Source organism: Antrostomus carolinensis, unplaced genomic scaffold, assembly GCF_000700745.2.
Source record: "Antrostomus carolinensis isolate BGI_N321 unplaced genomic scaffold, ASM70074v2 scaffold47277, whole genome shotgun sequence".
Taxonomy (NCBI): domain Eukaryota; kingdom Metazoa; phylum Chordata; class Aves; order Caprimulgiformes; family Caprimulgidae; genus Antrostomus; species Antrostomus carolinensis.
This window is the reverse complement of record NW_010330411.1, coordinates 20,988-41,144: the sequence shown is the minus strand read 5'-3', so window position 1 is coordinate 41,144 and position 20,157 is coordinate 20,988. Positions and strand designations below refer to the sequence as shown.

At 35.5% G+C, this 20,157-nt stretch overlaps 1 protein-coding gene across 1 annotated transcript in view; it reads right to left on the bottom strand.

Moving 5' to 3' along the window:
- The window catches only part of LOC104528787 (titin-like), a gene marked incomplete at both ends in the record, with an annotated part of 66,347 nt that overhangs the window by 25,290 nt on the left and 20,900 nt on the right, over positions 1-20,157 (bottom strand). The window contains 37 exons of the mRNA XM_029086181.1: positions 286-363; positions 1,536-1,634; positions 1,923-2,006; positions 2,171-2,282; positions 2,985-3,034; positions 3,221-3,298; positions 3,855-3,935; positions 4,289-4,360; positions 4,618-4,680; positions 4,919-5,089; positions 5,620-5,688; positions 6,257-6,334; positions 6,917-7,009; positions 7,660-7,914; positions 8,206-8,283; positions 8,381-8,437; positions 9,353-9,400; positions 10,082-10,108; positions 10,223-10,300; positions 10,409-10,618; positions 11,224-11,484; positions 11,582-11,849; positions 11,932-12,021; positions 12,378-12,558; positions 12,808-13,090; positions 13,213-13,305; positions 13,922-14,209; positions 14,913-15,203; positions 15,632-15,919; positions 16,074-16,361; positions 16,887-17,165; positions 17,264-17,542; positions 17,637-17,915; positions 18,066-18,353; positions 18,845-19,123; positions 19,243-19,524; positions 19,638-19,916. Coding sequence (XP_028942014.1) covers positions 286-363; positions 1,536-1,634; positions 1,923-2,006; positions 2,171-2,282; positions 2,985-3,034; positions 3,221-3,298; positions 3,855-3,935; positions 4,289-4,360; positions 4,618-4,680; positions 4,919-5,089; positions 5,620-5,688; positions 6,257-6,334; positions 6,917-7,009; positions 7,660-7,914; positions 8,206-8,283; positions 8,381-8,437; positions 9,353-9,400; positions 10,082-10,108; positions 10,223-10,300; positions 10,409-10,618; positions 11,224-11,484; positions 11,582-11,849; positions 11,932-12,021; positions 12,378-12,558; positions 12,808-13,090; positions 13,213-13,305; positions 13,922-14,209; positions 14,913-15,203; positions 15,632-15,919; positions 16,074-16,361; positions 16,887-17,165; positions 17,264-17,542; positions 17,637-17,915; positions 18,066-18,353; positions 18,845-19,123; positions 19,243-19,524; positions 19,638-19,916 — 6,177 coding nt within the window. The remainder of the gene's footprint in view (positions 1-285; positions 364-1,535; positions 1,635-1,922; positions 2,007-2,170; positions 2,283-2,984; positions 3,035-3,220; positions 3,299-3,854; positions 3,936-4,288; positions 4,361-4,617; positions 4,681-4,918; positions 5,090-5,619; positions 5,689-6,256; positions 6,335-6,916; positions 7,010-7,659; positions 7,915-8,205; positions 8,284-8,380; positions 8,438-9,352; positions 9,401-10,081; positions 10,109-10,222; positions 10,301-10,408; positions 10,619-11,223; positions 11,485-11,581; positions 11,850-11,931; positions 12,022-12,377; positions 12,559-12,807; positions 13,091-13,212; positions 13,306-13,921; positions 14,210-14,912; positions 15,204-15,631; positions 15,920-16,073; positions 16,362-16,886; positions 17,166-17,263; positions 17,543-17,636; positions 17,916-18,065; positions 18,354-18,844; positions 19,124-19,242; positions 19,525-19,637; positions 19,917-20,157) is intronic.

The following is a 20,157-nucleotide window of genomic DNA, read 5'->3' as shown; positions in this document are numbered from 1 at the left end:
AGAACTCCCAAGAGAGAATTTTTTTAAAAGGCTGATAATTCTCAACATCCAAGAGATACTTTATTATTTTCACTATATCAAAACAAGATTAACTGCCACACTTCTCAAAAGTAAGCAATAGAAATTGTAGACATTCTTGGCATTAAAGTTTTTTATATATGAAACATATTCACATAGGAGTAATTTTTTCTTTATGAACAGAGTAGATATTAATCCACAGTATATTTGGTACAAACCAAAAAATAGTTTTTGCTTTTGCCTAGTATGCCTGAATTGTGGTTGTACCTTCAGAAATCTCTTCTTTATGAATGGAAATAGACACTTCCTCCATTTCTTCTTCATCCCATTCTTCAACTGATGGTTCTTTAAAGAAAAATATTAGTTTTAGGATTTTTGGTGGATGGAGAGAGGGAATGATCAATGGATGGAGAAGATGAAGACCAATTCTTACAAGTTCTATATGACAATGACAAATATGCATACAATACAGAAAGTGCTGTGCACACACATATTTTTGCTCTAAATTATGTGTTTTATCCATGCCCCATGTACCCTACTGTATGCTGTTGTATCTCTCAAATATTCTTCACTGTTCAACTGTCAGTCCACCAGAATGCCTCAGCTCCCCAGACTTCCCCATTACAACAGCTGAGGGAGGGGAAACAACAGTTAAAGAGTCAGAGGTTGCTCCTTGATTGAGCTACATGAAAGTAAGAAGGACAGGAACAAGATGAGGAGGGTAGGTCAAGAATTGAAAGTAAAGTCTGGAATGTGCAGAATCAGAAATGTGACTGTATCAGGGAAAACATCAACTTGTTCTGGGGTAAAGTGTTAATTTGCAGGAGACAGAAATTAACACTGCATATATCCCTATGAATATATATTTGCATGTTCATATTTTAGATAGATAACTTCCTTATCTGCTTTTAAAAACTCATTTATGCTTTTTAATAGAATATCTAAATTGTCTTGACTGGCTAGTTATTGTATTGTATTCATCATTATTATGTAAAAATGATCAGAATGTTAATTCCAACTATCCTGAAGCAGATATTTTGTGGAATTATACTAGCTTAAAACAACTGATCTCAACCTTCCCTGAGTATGAGAATGTGAACTAAAAATGCTGGTGAGAACCTAATACTGCAGAGAATAGTATTGTTATCTTCGGGGCTAAAGAGAGCTTTGTAGGGAGTACAATAAATGGATGATTATATTCCTAATTAGAGGAGTCTAATCTCAACACTATACATCCATACTTCTTGCTATGACTTCATGAGAGCCTGATACAAAGAACACTGTACTACGTGGTAGACTTTCCATTCATGTCAATGGGATTGGATCCTGGCATTCAAGACTGAAATAGTAAATGATACTCAGGAGGCTCTTAACTGCCTGCAGGTTTGTAAAATGTTCAACACAAAACTTGTATGTGATAACAAACATATAAATTTTGTGTATTCTGATATTGGTCTTAGAACAACAGACTTGCAGACAAAGCACAAGTTTCTCACTATTGTCTGTATAAAGTGTACCTTCAGGTGGCGGGATTTCCTCTGGAATGGCAACAGATATTCTTTCTTCTGTAATAAGTACTCTTTCTTCAAAAGTGGCTTTCTTCTGCACTTCAGGCACTTTGAAAGATAATAATATTAAATGTATGCTTTTCTAATTCCATTGTCTAAGTTTCCAAAGAATTGCCTAAGGGTACTGAGCACATAACACATAACAGAGATTCCATATTTAGAAATAATATTTTCATAAGTATTGCACAACACATACAGCATACAGTAATGATTCAATGTCACTAAATCAGAACAGCAGAATTCACGGGGAAACCACAAATCAATCACTGATAACAATACAGAACATAAACAGAAACTGAGAAGCAGCATATTCTTTGATTTTACTGGAAAGCATACCTTTAGCTGGAGGAGCCTCAATTTTTTGAGGAACAGCAGGAGATACTTTTTCTTTAGGGACAGGTTCCTTGGGAACTGCAGGCACTTAAAAAAAATATTTAGTTTTAGGACTTATAAAGTGCAAAACTGGCACTTCAAAAAGATTACACGTGGACATATTTTGCTTACAAAACACAACAGTGGAGCCAGCTGAGACAAATGGAATGTTCTAAAGACTACAATAAATATTACAATGAACAATATTGTACCTTTTGCAGGTGGAGCTTCTACTTTAGGAACATATGGTATTTTTTCTTCTGGAGCTGGTTTCTTAGGTACTTCTGTCACTTCAGAGATATGAATTATAAAAATATTAAGTAACTAAAAGTACAGGTGTTGTAAGACTCCATCTATAGCACAGTTATCCACAAAATTGACACAAAAGATACATAGCTAATATAACTGAAGTACAACTAAAACCAGATTCTCTTAACAGTCAAAACCAAAACTAGACATAAACAAGATGCTTAAGACAACAAGAAAAGAGTGTTACTTATTTAAGTGTACCTTTAGGTGGTGGAGCTTCCTCTCTTTTTGAAACAGCAATCTTTTTCTCTGGGGGAGCTCTCTTAGGCACCTCTGGTACTTAAAAAAGATAAAATGTAAGATAACTAAATTCTGTATTTCAAAGATTTATTGGAGTATTATAGAATTTCATTAATCCATTTATAAGAATATCAAGACATATCGCATAACACATTCATACACTTAACATAAAAAGGTATGAGACAAGAGCAACATATATTTGAAAAAAAAAAAAAAATCAAACCAATCTATGGTTTGATTCTATCAAGTGCTTTAAGACTGATTTCTTAACTGAAGAAAGAGCTGCTCAAGTATGTTACCTGGCCTTAAAAACTGTTATATATACACAGAGAGTTATACAATAAAAATCAATTTCTTACACAAACATGTTTATGTACAGGTTAACAACAACAACAACAAATTAAAGATATTAAACAGGCACATGTACACTCCATCACTAAGTATACTTTTGGCATATGGAGTTTCTTCTTAGGGAACAGGAATGTGTTCTTTTTCTTCAGGCACAGTTTTTTTAGGCACTTCAGGAACTTTAAAGGTATTAACATTTGTTTAAGTAATCTTTCTAAGGTTTTTGAGTTTGTTTTAGATGAGAACAGACGTACAACATAAGACATAGACTATATTTATCATATGCTCATATTGAGAAGTGAATAGTAGGAAAACAGCACAGTAGTACAAGACTGGTTAAAGCCCATATTAAAAAGATGCTGTACCTTTTCCTGGGGGAGCCACCTCCTTTTTAGCAACAGCAACTTTCTTTTCTGGAACAGGTTTCTTAGGGACTTCAGGCACTTTGGAAAACATTGTCAAAGTGAGAGAGTTTTAATTTTTGGACCACTTATCCAGATTTCAGTAATCCAAGAATGCTTTATAGAACATATTGTCTGGGCAAGAAGCTGAGCAGTGCAACACAATACAATGTACAGCCTTTTGGACATACAGTGGACTGCACAGGAAAGACACTATTATACAGTATAAAAGTCCATTGTTAACATTTCTGCACTATCACCTTTCATGGCACTCTGTTGAAGTAAAAACACCATACTCTTCTCTGCAAAAGCCACACAACTTAAATACAAACAACAGCATAAGATTGTTAGGAAAGAGAAGAGTCAAAGCTGAGACAAATGCAACGTGTAAGCTAAGTTATAGCACAAATGAAAAAAAAAAAAAGAATGTATGGGGATGATGGAGATAATTCAAAATCAAATAATGCATATGGAGATAAAGCAAAACCAAAGCCACATAGAGATTATATTCATAAATATGAAAACATGGAAAATAACATGATGAAAGACAATTTATTTGGTTTTTGTACTTCTTTTTTTTCTAGGACAGTAGAAATACCTTTAGCCGGTGGAGCTTCTTTTTTAGGTACAGGAACAGGCTTTCTTTCTTCTGGAACACGCCTCTTTGGTATCTCAGGCACTTTAAAGAAATAGGTAATGAACACTTAGGAAACACTAAAAATTGTTAAATCACAGCAGGCTGCTTTCAGCATTCTAGATAAGCAAACACTATATCTCAAAAAATATGCTGTTTTACCAGGCAGATACAATATGCTCATCTCAAAAAAAAGGTATTAATAGAATTATTGAAAGTGCTGATGAAGAAGAATCAGAATTGGAAATGCAATAGGGCTTAAACTTTTGAGAGTAGAGCCATAGAGAGATGCAAAGTTCTCAGTTCTGATGTGCTATCCTTTGGTAAAGAGTGGTACAGGCAGATAGCGTGAAAGTTCAGAAAAATGGAGTACATGATGATACAAAGATTTTGTTCACCTTCAACATGAGAGATCTCCAGTTCTGTAGAAATTATTTCTTCTTCTTCTTCCTCTTCGACTTCCTTATGTGCTACAATAGGAATTTTAAAGACATTAAATTTGGAGATAGGAAGTATCAATGTCCATAGTAAATCTGAAAAGCTGTTAAGAAGATATTATGTGTGTCCAGTACACAAAGGTCACTGGAACAAATATACTGATATGTAAAAAAATTTCATCCAGAAAACCAACAGCATGTGCAAATCTCACAATGAGTTTTTATTAACTACAGATTCAAATTGTTTTACAAATCTTAAATATTGATTAGCTTCTCATTAATCAATCTACCTTCAATTGGGTAAACAGCTTCAAAGAATCTTTCTTCAACTGTTTTCTCATGCTCTGTTGGCTCTTCAAAGAGAAGCATTTAAACAATATTAAGATAAGATAGTTGAAATGTTGACATCTATTAATCTAAAGAAAACTGAGGCTACATAACACAGCAAACAAAAAGAAGCAATACATATTGAAAGACAAATATACGATGTGTCTAAATATGTAATTTGCCATACACAAGATTAAAAGAAAATCTAGCAGGATTAAAAGATTGTTTTTATTTGGGTGCACAGATTTTTGGTTTTGTACATACCTGTGGCATATGAATACTCTTCTTCTCTGTGGACAGAAACCGACATCTTTTCTTCTGAAACAGTCCATGTTTCTACTGTCGGTACTTTAAAGATAGGATTTTGTTTTAGTATTTTATATTCTAGATCCACATTAGTGGTAGTCAGCGTGTGAGTTTTTATCAAATCTGTATCTGTATTGCACATTTAAGTCCTCAACATATTTAGACAGTCAGTATTCATGTTCTGAAATACTGAACGCAAAACAAACGTACAAGTATAATATTTAGTATCTGTTAAAGACTTAAGACAAAGACACCTTTAACCTGAAAATTTAAAATAAATGCATCCACAGGCTTTTGGAAATAGTGTATCAGAAGAACTCCAAAGATGGTTCTTCAAAGAAATTTTGGGACACTGGGTCAATATTATGTAAACACAGGCCAACAGACAGAATAGATGAAGTAAAAGCTAAATCGCACTGCAATATTCTGTAGGTTGTTTAAACAAGAATCAAAAGGCTAGCCACACGCACGTTAAAAACAGACTTTATGCAAGATAAAAGCATGGTACACATACTATTTAAGCACTAAGAGCAACCACAGCATGACTAGTACAATAGATCCAGGTACATGCACACAGGACCACATAATCACAAGCAGCAAAAAAACACAGAGGGTGCTGGAAAAAATGTAAACTGCAATTGAAAGATGCTGATCTGTACCTTCCTTTTTCATAACTTTTTCCTCAATGATCATTGGTGTAGGTTTTGGTGGTAGAACTTTCTTCGTAACTGTTGGCATTAAAATTTTGTTATTCACTCATATATTTAGCAAAGAGATCAAAATAATCTACAGCTATTCTTCTAAAGGGGCTGGGTAACTCAGGGTGTTCAGTACACATGTCATAATCTGACATTATTGAATTGCAACTAATAGACTCCTGCTGCAGAGTAGGAAATGCTATAGAAGGGGAGGTCATTAGCAAGAGAATAAGGATGCATCTTTATTTCATAACTGAACAATTAACCAAGACATCCTGGTAGGTCAATATGGAAATCTGAGGTAGATGGGGATTTCACATCTTCAGCTTAGAATGAAACATACTGTTTCACCCAGTGCAATTTTACACTCAATTCCTTTCTTAAAGAATTTGTGGTTAGCATCTGCATTTAGTACTTTCCCCTAAAAAGCTTTTCATCTTACTTTTATACAATTCATCACAAGCTTTTAGATATTTCAAAGACTGAAAAATTGATCAGACCCATGTTAAATGAAGACAAAGCGTGTGCAGATCAGCTAAGTAACAACAGCCACTACTTTCAAGAAAAGACAACATTAAGGTAATTAGACAGTAGTTACCCTCAGCCCGTTTGACTTTTTCTTCTGCAATCCTCTGAGTGGTTATCTCCACTTTTTCATCAACAGGTTTCTTGACAACTGTAAGTGATTCAGATATATTTTCTGTTTAAATCATCTTGCAGATTATTTTCCGGACACAAACCAGGTAGAACTGGCTATTTTCTTGTTTAGGATGTTATAAAATTTGTGAATCCTGTGTGTTGATCAGTGCATTGTTCACTAATGGTGAACAGTGGTGGTGAAGGCATTTGTGAAACAGGTAATCAGGCTCACTCTGCCCTGCGAGATATACAGTGGACCCTGTATACAGATGATATACAGTGGACCCTCCTCAGAAGTGCAGCATTCACTGTCTCAAAAGCACCACCCATGCCTAAGGCAAATATACAGTGAGACGGAAAGATCACTGAAGCTCAGTTTGATTTTGTCAGCAATTCTTGGTGTGCTTCAAGCAACACTGCCACTATTCTCTCTCTGCTCAAAAATATGAGGTGGGAGAAGAGGAAGGCTTGCCATGAGCCTTGCTCATGTCACTCACCAACATAAAGAGAATTCTCTCACTTTCAACAAAATATGAATAACCACCACAGTTCAGCTTGAAGGAGATATATGAGAGATATTTATCTTCATGTTCCTCTTAGTTTTGCAGGAAACTCATACCTTTATGAACTGTTACTTCTTTCTTTTCCTTCTTTTCAGCTGTAATTGCTGGTGGTTTTCGTTCAGGCACAGGCTTCTTAGGAACTTCAACCACTTTAAAAATAATAACGTAATGATGAAAAATGCGCTGTCTAAAGGCTCAACATACAGAGAGGTTATTAGTTCTATTACAAGTTTATGAAGTTGAAAAACACACAGAGTTTTGGCGATCCAATTGTTGCAGTAAAATTTTCTGCTTATTTCCATGTTTGGTGGTTTCTCATCAAAGCCAAATTCTGTTTGTAGAGGCATACATGTTACTACTACCGAAGACAGTTAAAGCATGCAAGGAATTGCAAAATATAGCTATTAGCATTAAGTAATTCATGTCTGAAACATTTAACCTAAATCAAGTTTATCTAGAATACATGCAAATGATAGAAGAAATATCCAAAACAACTAAAAATGACACCTATCCTTACAAACTTCTCATTTGTATTAGGTTTTAAAGATGTCCCAATCTACAAAGTCCCTTGACAATCAAATCATAGTCTATCAATTCCTATCTGCATCTATACTTGCCATACTACAGTCCTTGTCTTATCATTAAGTGCCAGTTAAAACTTGGCAGCATATTAAGGTTCAACTTATTGTAACAAAAAAAAAACCCAAACCAACCAACCAACCAAAAGAATCCAAAAATGCTGCCTTAATAGTAAATATGAGAAAAGAAAAGCAATAAAATGGTATGATAATTAAGATACCTTCTTCATGAATGACTCGTTTTTCTTCATAAGTCACTTCTCTTTTTTCGTATGCTTCTTCCCATTCCTCTTCCCCTTCATCATAGCCTTCTTCTTTGACATAATAGTCATGGTCTTCTCCATAATCTTCTTCCCATTCTTCATAAGTTTCTTTGGGCTTTTCATATATTTCCTTCTTTTCTTCATGAATCTCTTCCCTCCTTGCCATGGATGTTATTTTGATCTCTTTGGGCTTCTCTGGCAGCACCTCAGGGACTTAAACAAAATGAATACAATAGATTATTCATATCATAGCCTGGAATTTGCAATGCATATTGGATGTTCATGGTTAATGAAGTAACTTCACCCTCACAGATGGTTTAAAGAAATGACTATTTTTTAAGGAGTTCTAATCAGCTTGAATTTTAAATTTGTATGTTTTTAACATAAAGACAAAAAATAAAACATATTTGATTGATTCAAAGTAATTTGAAATAAATTGCCTTGTTTCCACAAGGTGATTTTACTATTTTAATTTTTTTTTTTAAACAAAAGGGAAAAAGTTACCTTTCGGTGGTGGGACTTCTTCAGGACCTTTTTTAACCACCTTTTTGGAGACTTTCTTTACTGGAACCTTTTTTTCTGCTTAAAAACAATATATTTTAAAATTTAAATTAAAAAAAAAATCAAACAGTTATAATGAAACATGTACACACTGGCCAAATAATTTAAGTATTCTTACCTGGCTTTTTCTCCTCTGGTGGTGGAACAAGAGGCAGAAGAATAGGAATAGGGGCAGCTTGCAGGAAAAATGAAATATTTGGAATAAAATGTGAGGATGATGTTTTCTTGTAAATTAAGAAAAATCCTAGTACATTTGGAAAATACATGAGATTATTTTATCGCAGCTGCAGAATAAAAGCAAACGTGGTGCTCATTCTGTCAGTTCACTGTAGCTGGAAGAATATATTTTGAGTAGGAATTCCCAGTTTACCTTTATTTGAACCCTGACCTTCTCAGCTTTATTTTCTTTACTTCCATCACTCTCCTATCTTTGCTGCTAGTAATTCATCTAAATATCAACTCTTTCCCCTCCTACTGCCACTGCAAGCATTTACCAAATTATCTTGGAAATGAAACCAATAAGACTGAACTTCTAAAGTTCATAGTAAACTATTGAATGTAACTGAAATATACATAATGTTTGTAGTCTGTATTCCAATACCAGAGCCTAGGGAGAGACCATTTGCAATAAACACGCAATCCATCAATCCATTGTATGGCTTTAAAAGAATATTTGTAATTTATGTTCCTTCCCTCCCCCCTTGAAAAGCAATTCAGACAGCTTGTTTAAAAGAGATTTCTGTAGCAAAAAGAAGAAAAGGTGAAAATAAAGAATGATCAGAAGAGGAAAATGGAAATAAAAGGAAAATGGAATGAACAAGAAACTGATAGGAAAACACGATGGAAAGGATAAATTCCTTTTAAGAGAAAAGGCTTCATTCCTACCACTACCTGTGTATAATTTTCATCTTCTACACAGCAGAATGAGCCTATCCAAGACAAGCCTTGCTTATATCATATTTGCATAGCGTCAATTAACTAGATTTTATCACTGAGCTGTCTATGATTTTTCTCTGAGATTCCTATTGTCCTGCTACTTGAGTGAAGATATAAAACATGACTATGGAACGAGTATGGTTTGTTACTCTACCTTCAGCTGGTTTTTGAGGTGGAACTGCAACCTTGGCATCAGGAACATCTAGAAAATCAAAATGTTTAATTGAATTAAAAAAAAAAAAAAAGATTTGAATATATTGTCCCCAAAAATAGTCATATTCCCCAAGGATAGTGCTTTGATCTTTCTGTTCTAGCATACAAGGATTGCAGCTTGCTCTTCAAGAATAAGCTAGCTGACCAATAGATAAATAATTGCATTAATCTTCCAGTATGACCAGACTCTACACAGTTTCATTTTACTTCTAAATAATTGCATCATTTTGGAGTAGGCTCTTAAGAACATTCAGAAAATAAGATCATAAGGAGATAGTTGCTACCCATTTTGCCTCCTTCTTATTTTGTTTCAGTTGTGCAGAGGACATTGAACCTATTTGTTGATATCTCTTCATTGTTCTATTCCCTAGTCATTCAAACAAAAAGAAACTTCTGTGTTCTAAAGAACTTGGCTTCCATATTGTACAAAATAGGACCCCAGACATTAATATAACTGACTTTGGAGTTACCACAGTATTCATTGCCACTATTTATAAGAATAAAGAGTTCCTCATATCTATGGATGAGGAATATTATTTCAGGGTGTAGGTTTGACTTATTGTAACCAGGAAAAAAAGGATTTGAAAATAAAAAATAAAACAAAGCAATGCACTAAATGTATGACATAGTACAGACATGATCTTGTGCCAGTCTTGCTCATTAACTTTACCTGGTGGCTTCAACTCCAGTTTGATTTCTGCAAAAGAATATTAAATTTCTTTTAGGACTGTTTATTTTTCCAGAATCATGTTTAAAACTCACAAATTTGCAGATGGCTACGATCACAATTTTGTTCAGCCAATTCACTAACCTTTGGTTACTAGATAGAGCTCTGCAGTGCTTCTTGCTTCTCCTCTTGGTTCAAGACGAGCAATTACAGAATATACACCTGCAATAGCCAAGAACGTTGATATTTATATGCCTCTATAACTTAAAAATCAGACAGCAAAATCAGATAAAAGAATGGCATCAGCACAAATATTCCATGCATTTTTACCTTCGTCTTCTGCAGTAACATTGTGAATAGTCATATAATGACAGCGACCTTCACTTCTGAAGCTGTACTTGGGACTCTCTCTCAGTTCAGTAGGGCCTTTGTACCATGTCACAACTGCATCATCAAAAGACACCTCGCACTCAAAGGTTGCAGACTGGTGTTCACTCACTACAATGTTCTGTATGCTCTTCGTGAACTGAATTGGTTCCGCTGTTTTTAGAAACAAAAAATATATCAATTGCTATGCACCACCCATCCATTTAGCTTGTATAATTCCTTCTTTTTTTTGGTTTGTTTTTTTTTTCAAAATAATAGCTACATTATAATAAGAGATAGTAACAATAGGTCTTGAAAAAGTAGAGTAAGAAAAGGGGATTCCATCTTCTGTGAAGTTTTCTATGTAAGAATGAAGATTAGAAGACATAAGAGTACAATTATAACAAGATTGCTGTGCAGATAAAATATACAAGAGAAGCCATTAAGGAAATTAAAGATAAAGAATAATTAAGAAAAAGAGGAAATCTAAGGAAAATGTAAGAGTATCAGAGAAAAAGAAAATAAAAGCAAGTATGACTCAGACTGATTGAAGGTCAGGGGACATTAGTAAAGACGATTTAGTTAAAAATACTAGCTTACACAGGTATGTCACATATTGTTCAAAAAGAAAAGACAGCAAAACTTCTTGTTCAGTCCATTTCTCAGTTTGGAAATATATCTTTCAGAAATTCCTCTTACTTTCATTTGTTCTGATAATGGAACATCCAGAAACTGTTTATCACTACCATAATAAAGAGATTCTGTATCTGTTTACAAACCTTCAATGGCCAGATCAGCAGTTGTTTCTAGATTGTCAAGCTTGCAGGTATACTGTCCCTGGTCTTCTGTTCTAACATCCTTGATGATGAGTTTGTGTACTTTGTCAGAGACTTGTGTTGAATATCTCCCTCCTATCTTAATGGGTCTCCCATTTCTATACCACTGAGACTTGGCGTTTGGGATAGAGAACTGACAAGACAGCGTGCATATGTTTCCTTCCTTGAAAGTAGTGTCATGAAGATGCCGTTCAACTGCAGGTTCTATTAGCATGTTAAAACATACATTTTAGCAGACATCAGACAGTGGAATAATTAAAGTTTAAATTAATTCAAATACATACTTCAAAAGTACACTTACCGATCACAGTTAGCCTGGCACTGGCAATGTGTGGTCCACACACTATTCTGAAATTTCCCTGATCTTCAAGCTGGCAGTTCCTGATTCTCAGTATGTGGCGATCACCTTCAATTCTAATTTCATATTTGTCATTGGAGTCCAGTTTCTGGGTTCCCTTGTACCATGAAAGTTTAATTTCTGGATAGTTAATTTTAATCTCACATTCAAAGATAGCATCCTCATCTGTTAAAACCGTCTGATTTTCAATGTCTCTGATGAGAGTAATAGGCTGAAAAATATTAGATTAAATTAGTTTCCAGTTCCCTGTTACGGGTTTGAATATTTCACAATTCAGTCCAAAAATAAGTTACCTCTGTCTGTGTGAGTCGTTGCTGAATAAAAGCTACAAGTTCATCAAACTCCTGATCTTCTCTTCGAGCTTTTTCTGTGAGCTCTATTTCCTATAAAAAGGCAGAATATACTCAGAGATTAAAGGATACTAAATGTCATGCTGTCATGTTTATCTAACATAGAATTTGTCCCTACATCAAGTTTTCTGTAAATATACTTTCAGTAGCATATCTTTCTATCTTAAAAATTGTAGGCAAGTTATGAAGGCAGAACATACTTGCCCAGAAGGCCCATTCCTTCTTCTTGGGTTTGAGCATGCAAGAAATTGAGAATTATCAGTAAAAGGTCTAAAGAAGAACCAGAGATTCCTGCACACACAGTAACATCAGAGCACGGACACTAAGTCTGTTCAAAGGAACCATGTTATTCTTAACAAAGCCAATGCTGCAGTTGCACTGTATCTTACCAATCTATGGCTTTCTTCTGCTTGGGTTTGCTTTAGTAACTCAAAGGCTTGCAGGAGACCACGGAAATCTGTAATTCCATACATGCGAGCATATTTCTCATATTCTTTGGGATCCACATTTTTGAGAAGTTCCAAGATATCAATAGGTTGCTCTTCCTCTTCCTTCCTTTTTGTTGGAGTGCTATTCAAATCAATGACATAAGTTAAATATACAATGCTTCATTACTGGAAGGTTGTTCACTGAAAAAATGAATCAACTTAGAGCTGCCCTGTGCAGTGGAATCCTTTAGTCTAGTCAGGTGCTTCTATTTTTAGTACAGTTATTAATATTTAATGAATATGAAAAAATTATATATTGATCTGAGTTATATAATAAAAAATGTTTCTTCTCTGTTGATGGCAAATTAATCTATAAAAACTTTCCATATACCTTTTTAGTTTTGCCCTGAGATCCCCTTCAACAACTTCTTTCTTTCTTTCTTCAACTTGTAGGTTTACACTCCTCTCAATTTCTCCATGTTGGTTAAAAGCTACACATTTGTACATGCCAGAATCAGTTTTTATTGCATCCTTTATTTCTAGTTTGGCTTCATCTCCTCTCTGTTGGATTATAATGCGACCTCCCTGGTTGAGTTGCCTCCATTTTCCCTTCATCCATTTAACATTTGGAATTGGGTCTCCTCCAACTTTTGCAATAAATGTTGCAACAGTTTCTGCAGAAAGATGCAAATGAGGAAGCTGAGTCTTTCCAGCTGTCTACGACAGCAGGACATAATCTCAAAGAAAAGGTATAGGCAGATAGAAGACAATGTACTTTTTTGAAAAGAGTTCTTACTTTCCATGACTTTGATACTCTGAGGCTCTGATACAAAATAAAGTTTTCCTTCCACTTCTGCTTTCTTAGCTGCTGGTGCAGTTGTCGGTTTTTCTAAAAAACAGAGTCAAACAATTAAAACGGGTGGTTTCATTTAATAGTTCTTGTTCATGTGTGATGATGGTTCCAGAGGAATTGTAAAAAATGAATTAATTATAGAGATGGAACAAATGGTAAGACAAGATGTACATGGAAGGACTCATGCTTAGAAAATCTTTACTTTCAGCAAAAAGCTCAAAATGCCTTAGAGTCGTAACAGTTCTGAAGCGATTAGCCTCTAAGGCCACATGCTCAATCAGATTTCTTTTGTATTTTCCTTTAATAAACACCACTGTTCCCATCCTTTCCCTAAAATATAAATGTCAGAGTAATTTCACTCATTTTGCTTGCATTTTTCTTAAATTCAGTGTTTAGATTTAGAAACTGAATTTTTAATCTTTTTGGTAAGAATATACTATTGATTTGACACTGATCTACTGTTTGTGTCACTATCTATATATAAATTGTTAAATATACTGTCTTCCCACATTGTATAGTTTTACAAAGAACTAAAAGATGCTAATTGTTTGCTATTAGATTATTAACATTTTTGTTCCACAGAAAACAAAGCAGGATGGAATTTTGTTTTAAATTTCCATCATATGCCTTGATTTTCTCCAGGTTACTGTACCTTTAACTGTCACTTTAGATTTGCAAGTATCAGTGCCAGCTGCATTTGAAGCTTTGCATACATATTCTCCTGAATCGGATTTGGTAACTGTAGCAAGTTCTAGAAGAGCTACTCCATTAGCAAAGCTGAAGTTGCATCTGTCTGAAGTTCTTATTTCTCTCCCTGCCTTCAGCCACTGAATCCGGATTGGCTGTGATCCTTGGACGTGGCAGATGAGCTGTAGGGTATCGCCTTCCTCTGCTGCTACTGGCTGAAGAGGCTGGTCAAAAACTGGAGGCTTTTTAGGTTCTGGAATATGGAAATGCTTGAGTGAATACTCAAGGAAGAAAAGTATGACTAAGAATGTAAGAGAAAAGATACACGTAATTCTTAAGAAGACAATGGCAAGGAATGAAGGAGAATAAACAGAAGTCTGAGAATGTCAATCATAGTTTTATAAAATGGAATGAATATCAAGATAATATCAAAATCTATGCAAACTTGCAAGAAATATCTTTTCTCTGCTCAGCAAGGGCTTTCCCATGCAAAAAATAGCATAAGAACTAAAGCACTGCTATTAAGCTGCAAAACTATATAAGCACCTTTAAAGAAACAAATATTCAATCTCCTGCAAGAGTATTATGATGAAGTGCCATGCTGCCACAACACACTGTCAAGGCTGCCCAAGGTTAGATGTAATTGCACAGAAAAAGTGTTATTCCATGAAAAGAGAATAATTAAAAATTCAACAGAAATGTCACATAAAGATTTCAGTGTTCACCTTAAATCAGTCATAGCACATAGTGATAAGGTAAAGAAGCCCCTCTCTGAAAAATATTGTTTTATTTTAATCACAAAGTTAAAAGAATTCCTTGATTTTGTGGTTTAACTCAGTTTTATCTTGACTGTATCAGGACAAATTATTTCTTTTAACATAAGTAAAACCAGCTCATAAGATAGAAGCTGTATATTTGCAGCTAACATACAACAAAGAAAAAAGACTTCAACTGACCTCTGATAACAACAGAAGATGTACACAACACGCTTCCTGCTTCATTGGACACTTTACAGGTATATAAACCAGCATCTGATTGCTCTACGCTCTTTATATGCAAAAGTATGGTATTGTTTTTGAAAGATATTTCACAATGAGGGCTTGAACGAACTTCCTGATTGTTTTTATACCAAGCAACAGTGAAAGGCTGAGAGCCAGAAACACAGCCCTCAAGTTTAAGTTCATTCCCTTCTGTTTCTTCTACTGCTTCAGACAGTTTCTTAGTAAAAGTGGGTGGAGTTTTTCGTTCTGTAAAAAAAAAAAGAACATATTATTCATATTCTATGAATCTAACTTGAAGGGAAAAACTCCAAAGAAAATGTTTCAAGAAAATTTTGAACATTTGGGATTTGATATTTGCTCTCATTTAAATAGGAATTTTTTTCTTAAGTCAAATGCCATTTAAAAAACCCAAGATTTCTGTTGAGTTCTTGGAGAAAGAAATAGGTCAAATCCTATAAAGAAAATAGGTCTAAGAAAATATTCTTTCATTTCTTCTCCCATTGTTTTTCGTGACCCTTCCTAATTCCCTGAAAAGACCCAAGGGTATCTCCAGATACACACTTTCAAGCTATAACTCCAAAGTTTTTCTCAAACTTATCTTGCATCAATAAGGCTAACTTCCTTTATAATTAAAGGAAGAAATATGTACACACAATGTATTATCTATTCAGTACCTTTAACAGTCAGTTGAGCTGTGCAAGAGTCCTTTCCAACTTCATTGCTAGCATAGCATGTATACTTTGCAGAGTCTCCCCTGTCAACTCTCAGGATGGTCAAGTGGGCTGTGTTGTCTACAAAACTGATCTGGTAATTTCTTCCTGTTCTAATCTCCTGGTTATCTTTTGCCCAAGTGACTCTAATAGGCTGTGTCCCAGAAATGTGACACTCAAAGTCAGCACTTTCTCCAATAATACCATCCACAGGTGTAATTGGGATGTCAAAGAATGGAGGAGTCTTCCCTTCTAAAGAGTGAGAGAAATAAAAAAGGATCATTTTAAAATCTTGATTTGCTTCAAACCTCTGTGAAATAATTATTATTCATACAATTTTAAATTCATAGATAAATCAAAAGGGAGTTTTAAGATATTTCCACTAAATATTTTACAGCCCACTGACCTGTAAGGACAAGCCTGCCACTAGAAGAATCAGTCCCAATTGCATTGGTAGCTGTGCAGGTATATTGCCCAATAAGGCTCCTATCTGTCTTCAAAATCCGGAGAGTTGCTACATTATCTATGAAGGATGTGTGAACGTTGTAGTCCCCTTTTACACGTGCACCGTCTTTAAACCAAGACACTTCAATAGGTTCTGAACCAGCAATGACGCAATCAAATGTAACTGGTAAGCCAAGAGTTTCATGAACATCTCTTAATTTTCGTGTAAAAGAAGGAGGAAGTTTACGCTCTGTAAGAAAACAGGTATTGTACAGTAAGGGCTTTCAGAAGATATGCACCTGTTGCTTTACTCACCAATAATCACTGCATAATATACTGTAGAGTATGCTATATTTTTGCTCATAACTTCTGAATAAAAATGATATTCAGCATATAATTTATTTGGAACCTGATATCAAAAGAGCACTGTGCATTCAGTTGCATGAAAATATATAACCATTCTGCCCGTAGTTACACCAAGTGAGCCTATTTAACCCTCAGGACTGCTAATGGTGGAAACAATCAAAGCAATATCCTCAACGGGGAAGGAAGATGCAGAAACTTGTATCCCTACAGAAGAGCTGTGATGAGTAAGAGACGTATTTCAATTAGGTTTGCTGGTAGGCCTTTGTTAAGAGAAGTGCCACAGGGTATCTTACACATCAAGAAAAAGTAAAGTGTTTAACAAGGAAAAGGTAGTCTTTGTGTTTTGAAATAGTAAAGTATACTTAAGAAAAAAAGGCCATTTTCCTATTTTTAAAAATGAAATATTCACCTTGAACAGTCAGCAAAGATGATGAAGCAGCTTCCCCAACAGCGTTTTCTACTTTGCAGATGTACTCCCCACTGTCACTACTGTCTACCTGGCTGAAAACCAGAGTGGCAACTTGGTTCTTAAAATGCATTTTTACAGTAGCAGTTCCTCTCAGCTTTGTATCACCTTTGTACCATGACACAATCATTTCTGGTGTTCCAGCAATCTGGCACTGTAAGGATGCAGAATCCCCAACAGTCACCTGCACTGGCTCCAGGGTTCTAATGAAGTAAGGTGGTTCTGAAGAACAAACATACACCATTAGTATGAAAAAGTATTACACAACAACCATTAGTAGTTCAAATAACACTTGATGAAGTAATGGTGGCTTGACGCACCTAGTATTATGATTGCACCATAACAATTATCTTGTCCAGAATCATTTTCAATGTGACAAGAATATTGCCCCTGATCTTCTAGTTTGCTACTAGGGATTTCCAGTATGGCAGATGTTTCTGTAGTGGTGATGCTACACTTTTCAGAGTGCGTTATTTTTACTCCATTTTTCTTCCATGTCACTGAAATTGGCGGAGTACCTGTGTATGTGCATTCCAAGATTAAATTTTTCCCTTTCTCTACACTTAAATCATTCACCTTCTTCACAAATTTGGCTGGTTCTATAATGAAAAATGAGAAGAAAATAAATTAAATAAAGACAAGAAATCATTTTTAGAAATGTAAGAAGCATAAGAAACAGTAGTCTGGACAAACCTTTGACAAAAAGATGTGTTGTGCAAGAAATCTTCCCTGCCTCATTAGACACCTGGCAGGTGTAGTCTCCACTCTGAAGTGGCTGTACATCAAACAGCTCTAGTTCTGCAACTGAATCTTGCAAGGTGATATTGCATCTGTGTCCCGGTAGCAGCTCAACACTACCTCTAAACCACTTAACTTCCAATGGAGAGGAGCCTTTTATGATACTGGTAAAGGTTATGTTTGCCCCAGATAAAACATTCAGTGGTTCAGGTTTCTTCACAAAAGACGGTGGTTCTAAGCATGCAAATAAAACAGACAGAGAAGTAGTACATTGGAATATCTGATGAAGAGCATAGGAATCAGAAATATGTAACAAAACAAAGAATGAAGTCTTTTTGAAAATAAATTTTTGCCCTCTGTCTCTGGCTTCTTATTGATACTGACCTCTAACACTCAAAAATGCGCTGCATTCATCAGACCCAGCTGTGTTAGTAGCTGTGCACAAATAAGTTCCCATATCAGATTCCTGAAGTCCATTCACTTTCAGAGAACAGGTATTGTCTGTAAGGGCCGCCTGATACTTGTCTCCACTGGTAATCTCCTGTCCATCATGAAACCAGGAAACCAGAATAGGTGGTGACCCATAAACTTTGCACTCCAGTACAGCAGAAGAGCCCAGCTGACCATATGTTTCTTTCAGTTTTCTCGTGAAAGAAGGAGGTATAATACGATCTATATTTGTTTAAAAAAAAAATAATAAAAATTAACATACAAGAGCTTAAAATGCAAAAAATTCCTCATGCATAATAAAACCAGTTAACTTTCTTTTGATATATCTGCTTTAGCAATCTACGCTGACACACCTAAGTCACTGAAAAATAGATGGTTGGTGGTTAGGACATGCTGGTGCTTTCATTCATATTTTTTGAGGGACAAATCTTATTTTTGCAGTTCTTCTTCATAAGCAACAATATTGCACCAGCTGTCCAAGAAGACATGTAGATTAAAGCTGAAGAAATCAAGCCCTTGCAACAACTCCTGCCCATCAGAGGTTAGGTAGGCATCTGTTCCTGATGCCTGTCAAAGTAGCATGCCAAGTACTCCTAAGATTATACAAGCAATGAATCTCTCAGGCTACCATTCATGAGAAACAGTTTCCTATCTGAAGGCTTTGTAAAGGAACTATAGGATCAGATGTGACTCAAAAAGAGTAGCCAACTAACCTGAAACATTCACTGAAGCTGTGCAGCTGCTTTTTCCAACACTGTTTTTCACCTCAAAAGTATATTCTCCACTGTCTTCTAGTCCTGCATTGAGGATCTTAAGCCCAGATACTTTGTTGAAGAAACTGATTTTATATTTATGGTCAGTGGACAGTTCATTCCCATCCTTAAACCACCTAGCAGTGAGCTCTGGTGTGCCATCTACTGTGCATTCCAGAGTACAAGAGTCTCCAGCTGTAACTTTGACTGGGCCTGGCTTCTCTACAATGACTGCAGGTTCTGCAATGAGATGCAAGTTGCAACATTTTTAAAAACAGTGCAAGACTTATTAGTAGCATAAAAATGAAATTTTAAAGCATCTTCAAACACATTGTGTTTTTTTATCCCATGCTACCAACCTAGTACTGTCACTGTGGCAAAGCATTCCTGAACTCCAGCATCATTTTTTATCTGACAAATGTATTTCCCACCATTGACTGGTTCTGCATTTCCAATACGCATAGTTGCAATGTTTTCTGAATAGGAGATCCAAAGATTTTCACTTTCTCTAATGATTTCCCCTTTGTCTTTTAACCACAGAACAGAAATTGGCTGTGATCCTTCTACTGCAGCCTGCAGTTCAATTGATTCTCCAACTACGACGGTGAGATCACTCAGCTTCTTCACAAATGTTGGTGGTGCTATTTAAGAGAAGATATTTAACAGTAAAAAAAAACATACCAGGAGTGGAAAAGTAGGAAGAGAATGGCAGGAAACAATTAAATGTCAAGAAGGTGCCAATCTTTATACAAACCTCTTAGTGTTACAGAGCCAATACAGGAATCACTTCCCACATCATTTACAGCTTTACAGTGATATTCACCAACATCTGCAGTATCCACACTGAGAATGTGAATACCAGCTAGGTAGTTCTCAGACATGATCTTATACTTCTTGCTGCTCCGAATTTCTCGTTTGTCTTTATACCATGAAATCTGGAATGGAGGAGTGCCCTGAAGCTCACATTCCAGGTGAATATCAGACCCTTTCAAGGTCTGGACTGGATGGGGCTTCTTGGTAAAAACGGGGGGTGCTGAAAAAGGGGGGGGGGAAGTTAAAGTTTGTGTTATTTGAGCAAACAAAATTAAAGAGGACAGACTATTCAAGCAGCCTTTCTGATGCTGAACAGCAAAGATGAACAAGATAAACCATAAATAAGAAAGATCTCCCACAGCATAACAAACAGGTAAGAGATTTGCCCTCTATTCAGACAGATTTTGGTCCTCTGACTAAACAAAGGGGTACTAAACAGCTTTTCCACAAAGGAGGAATCA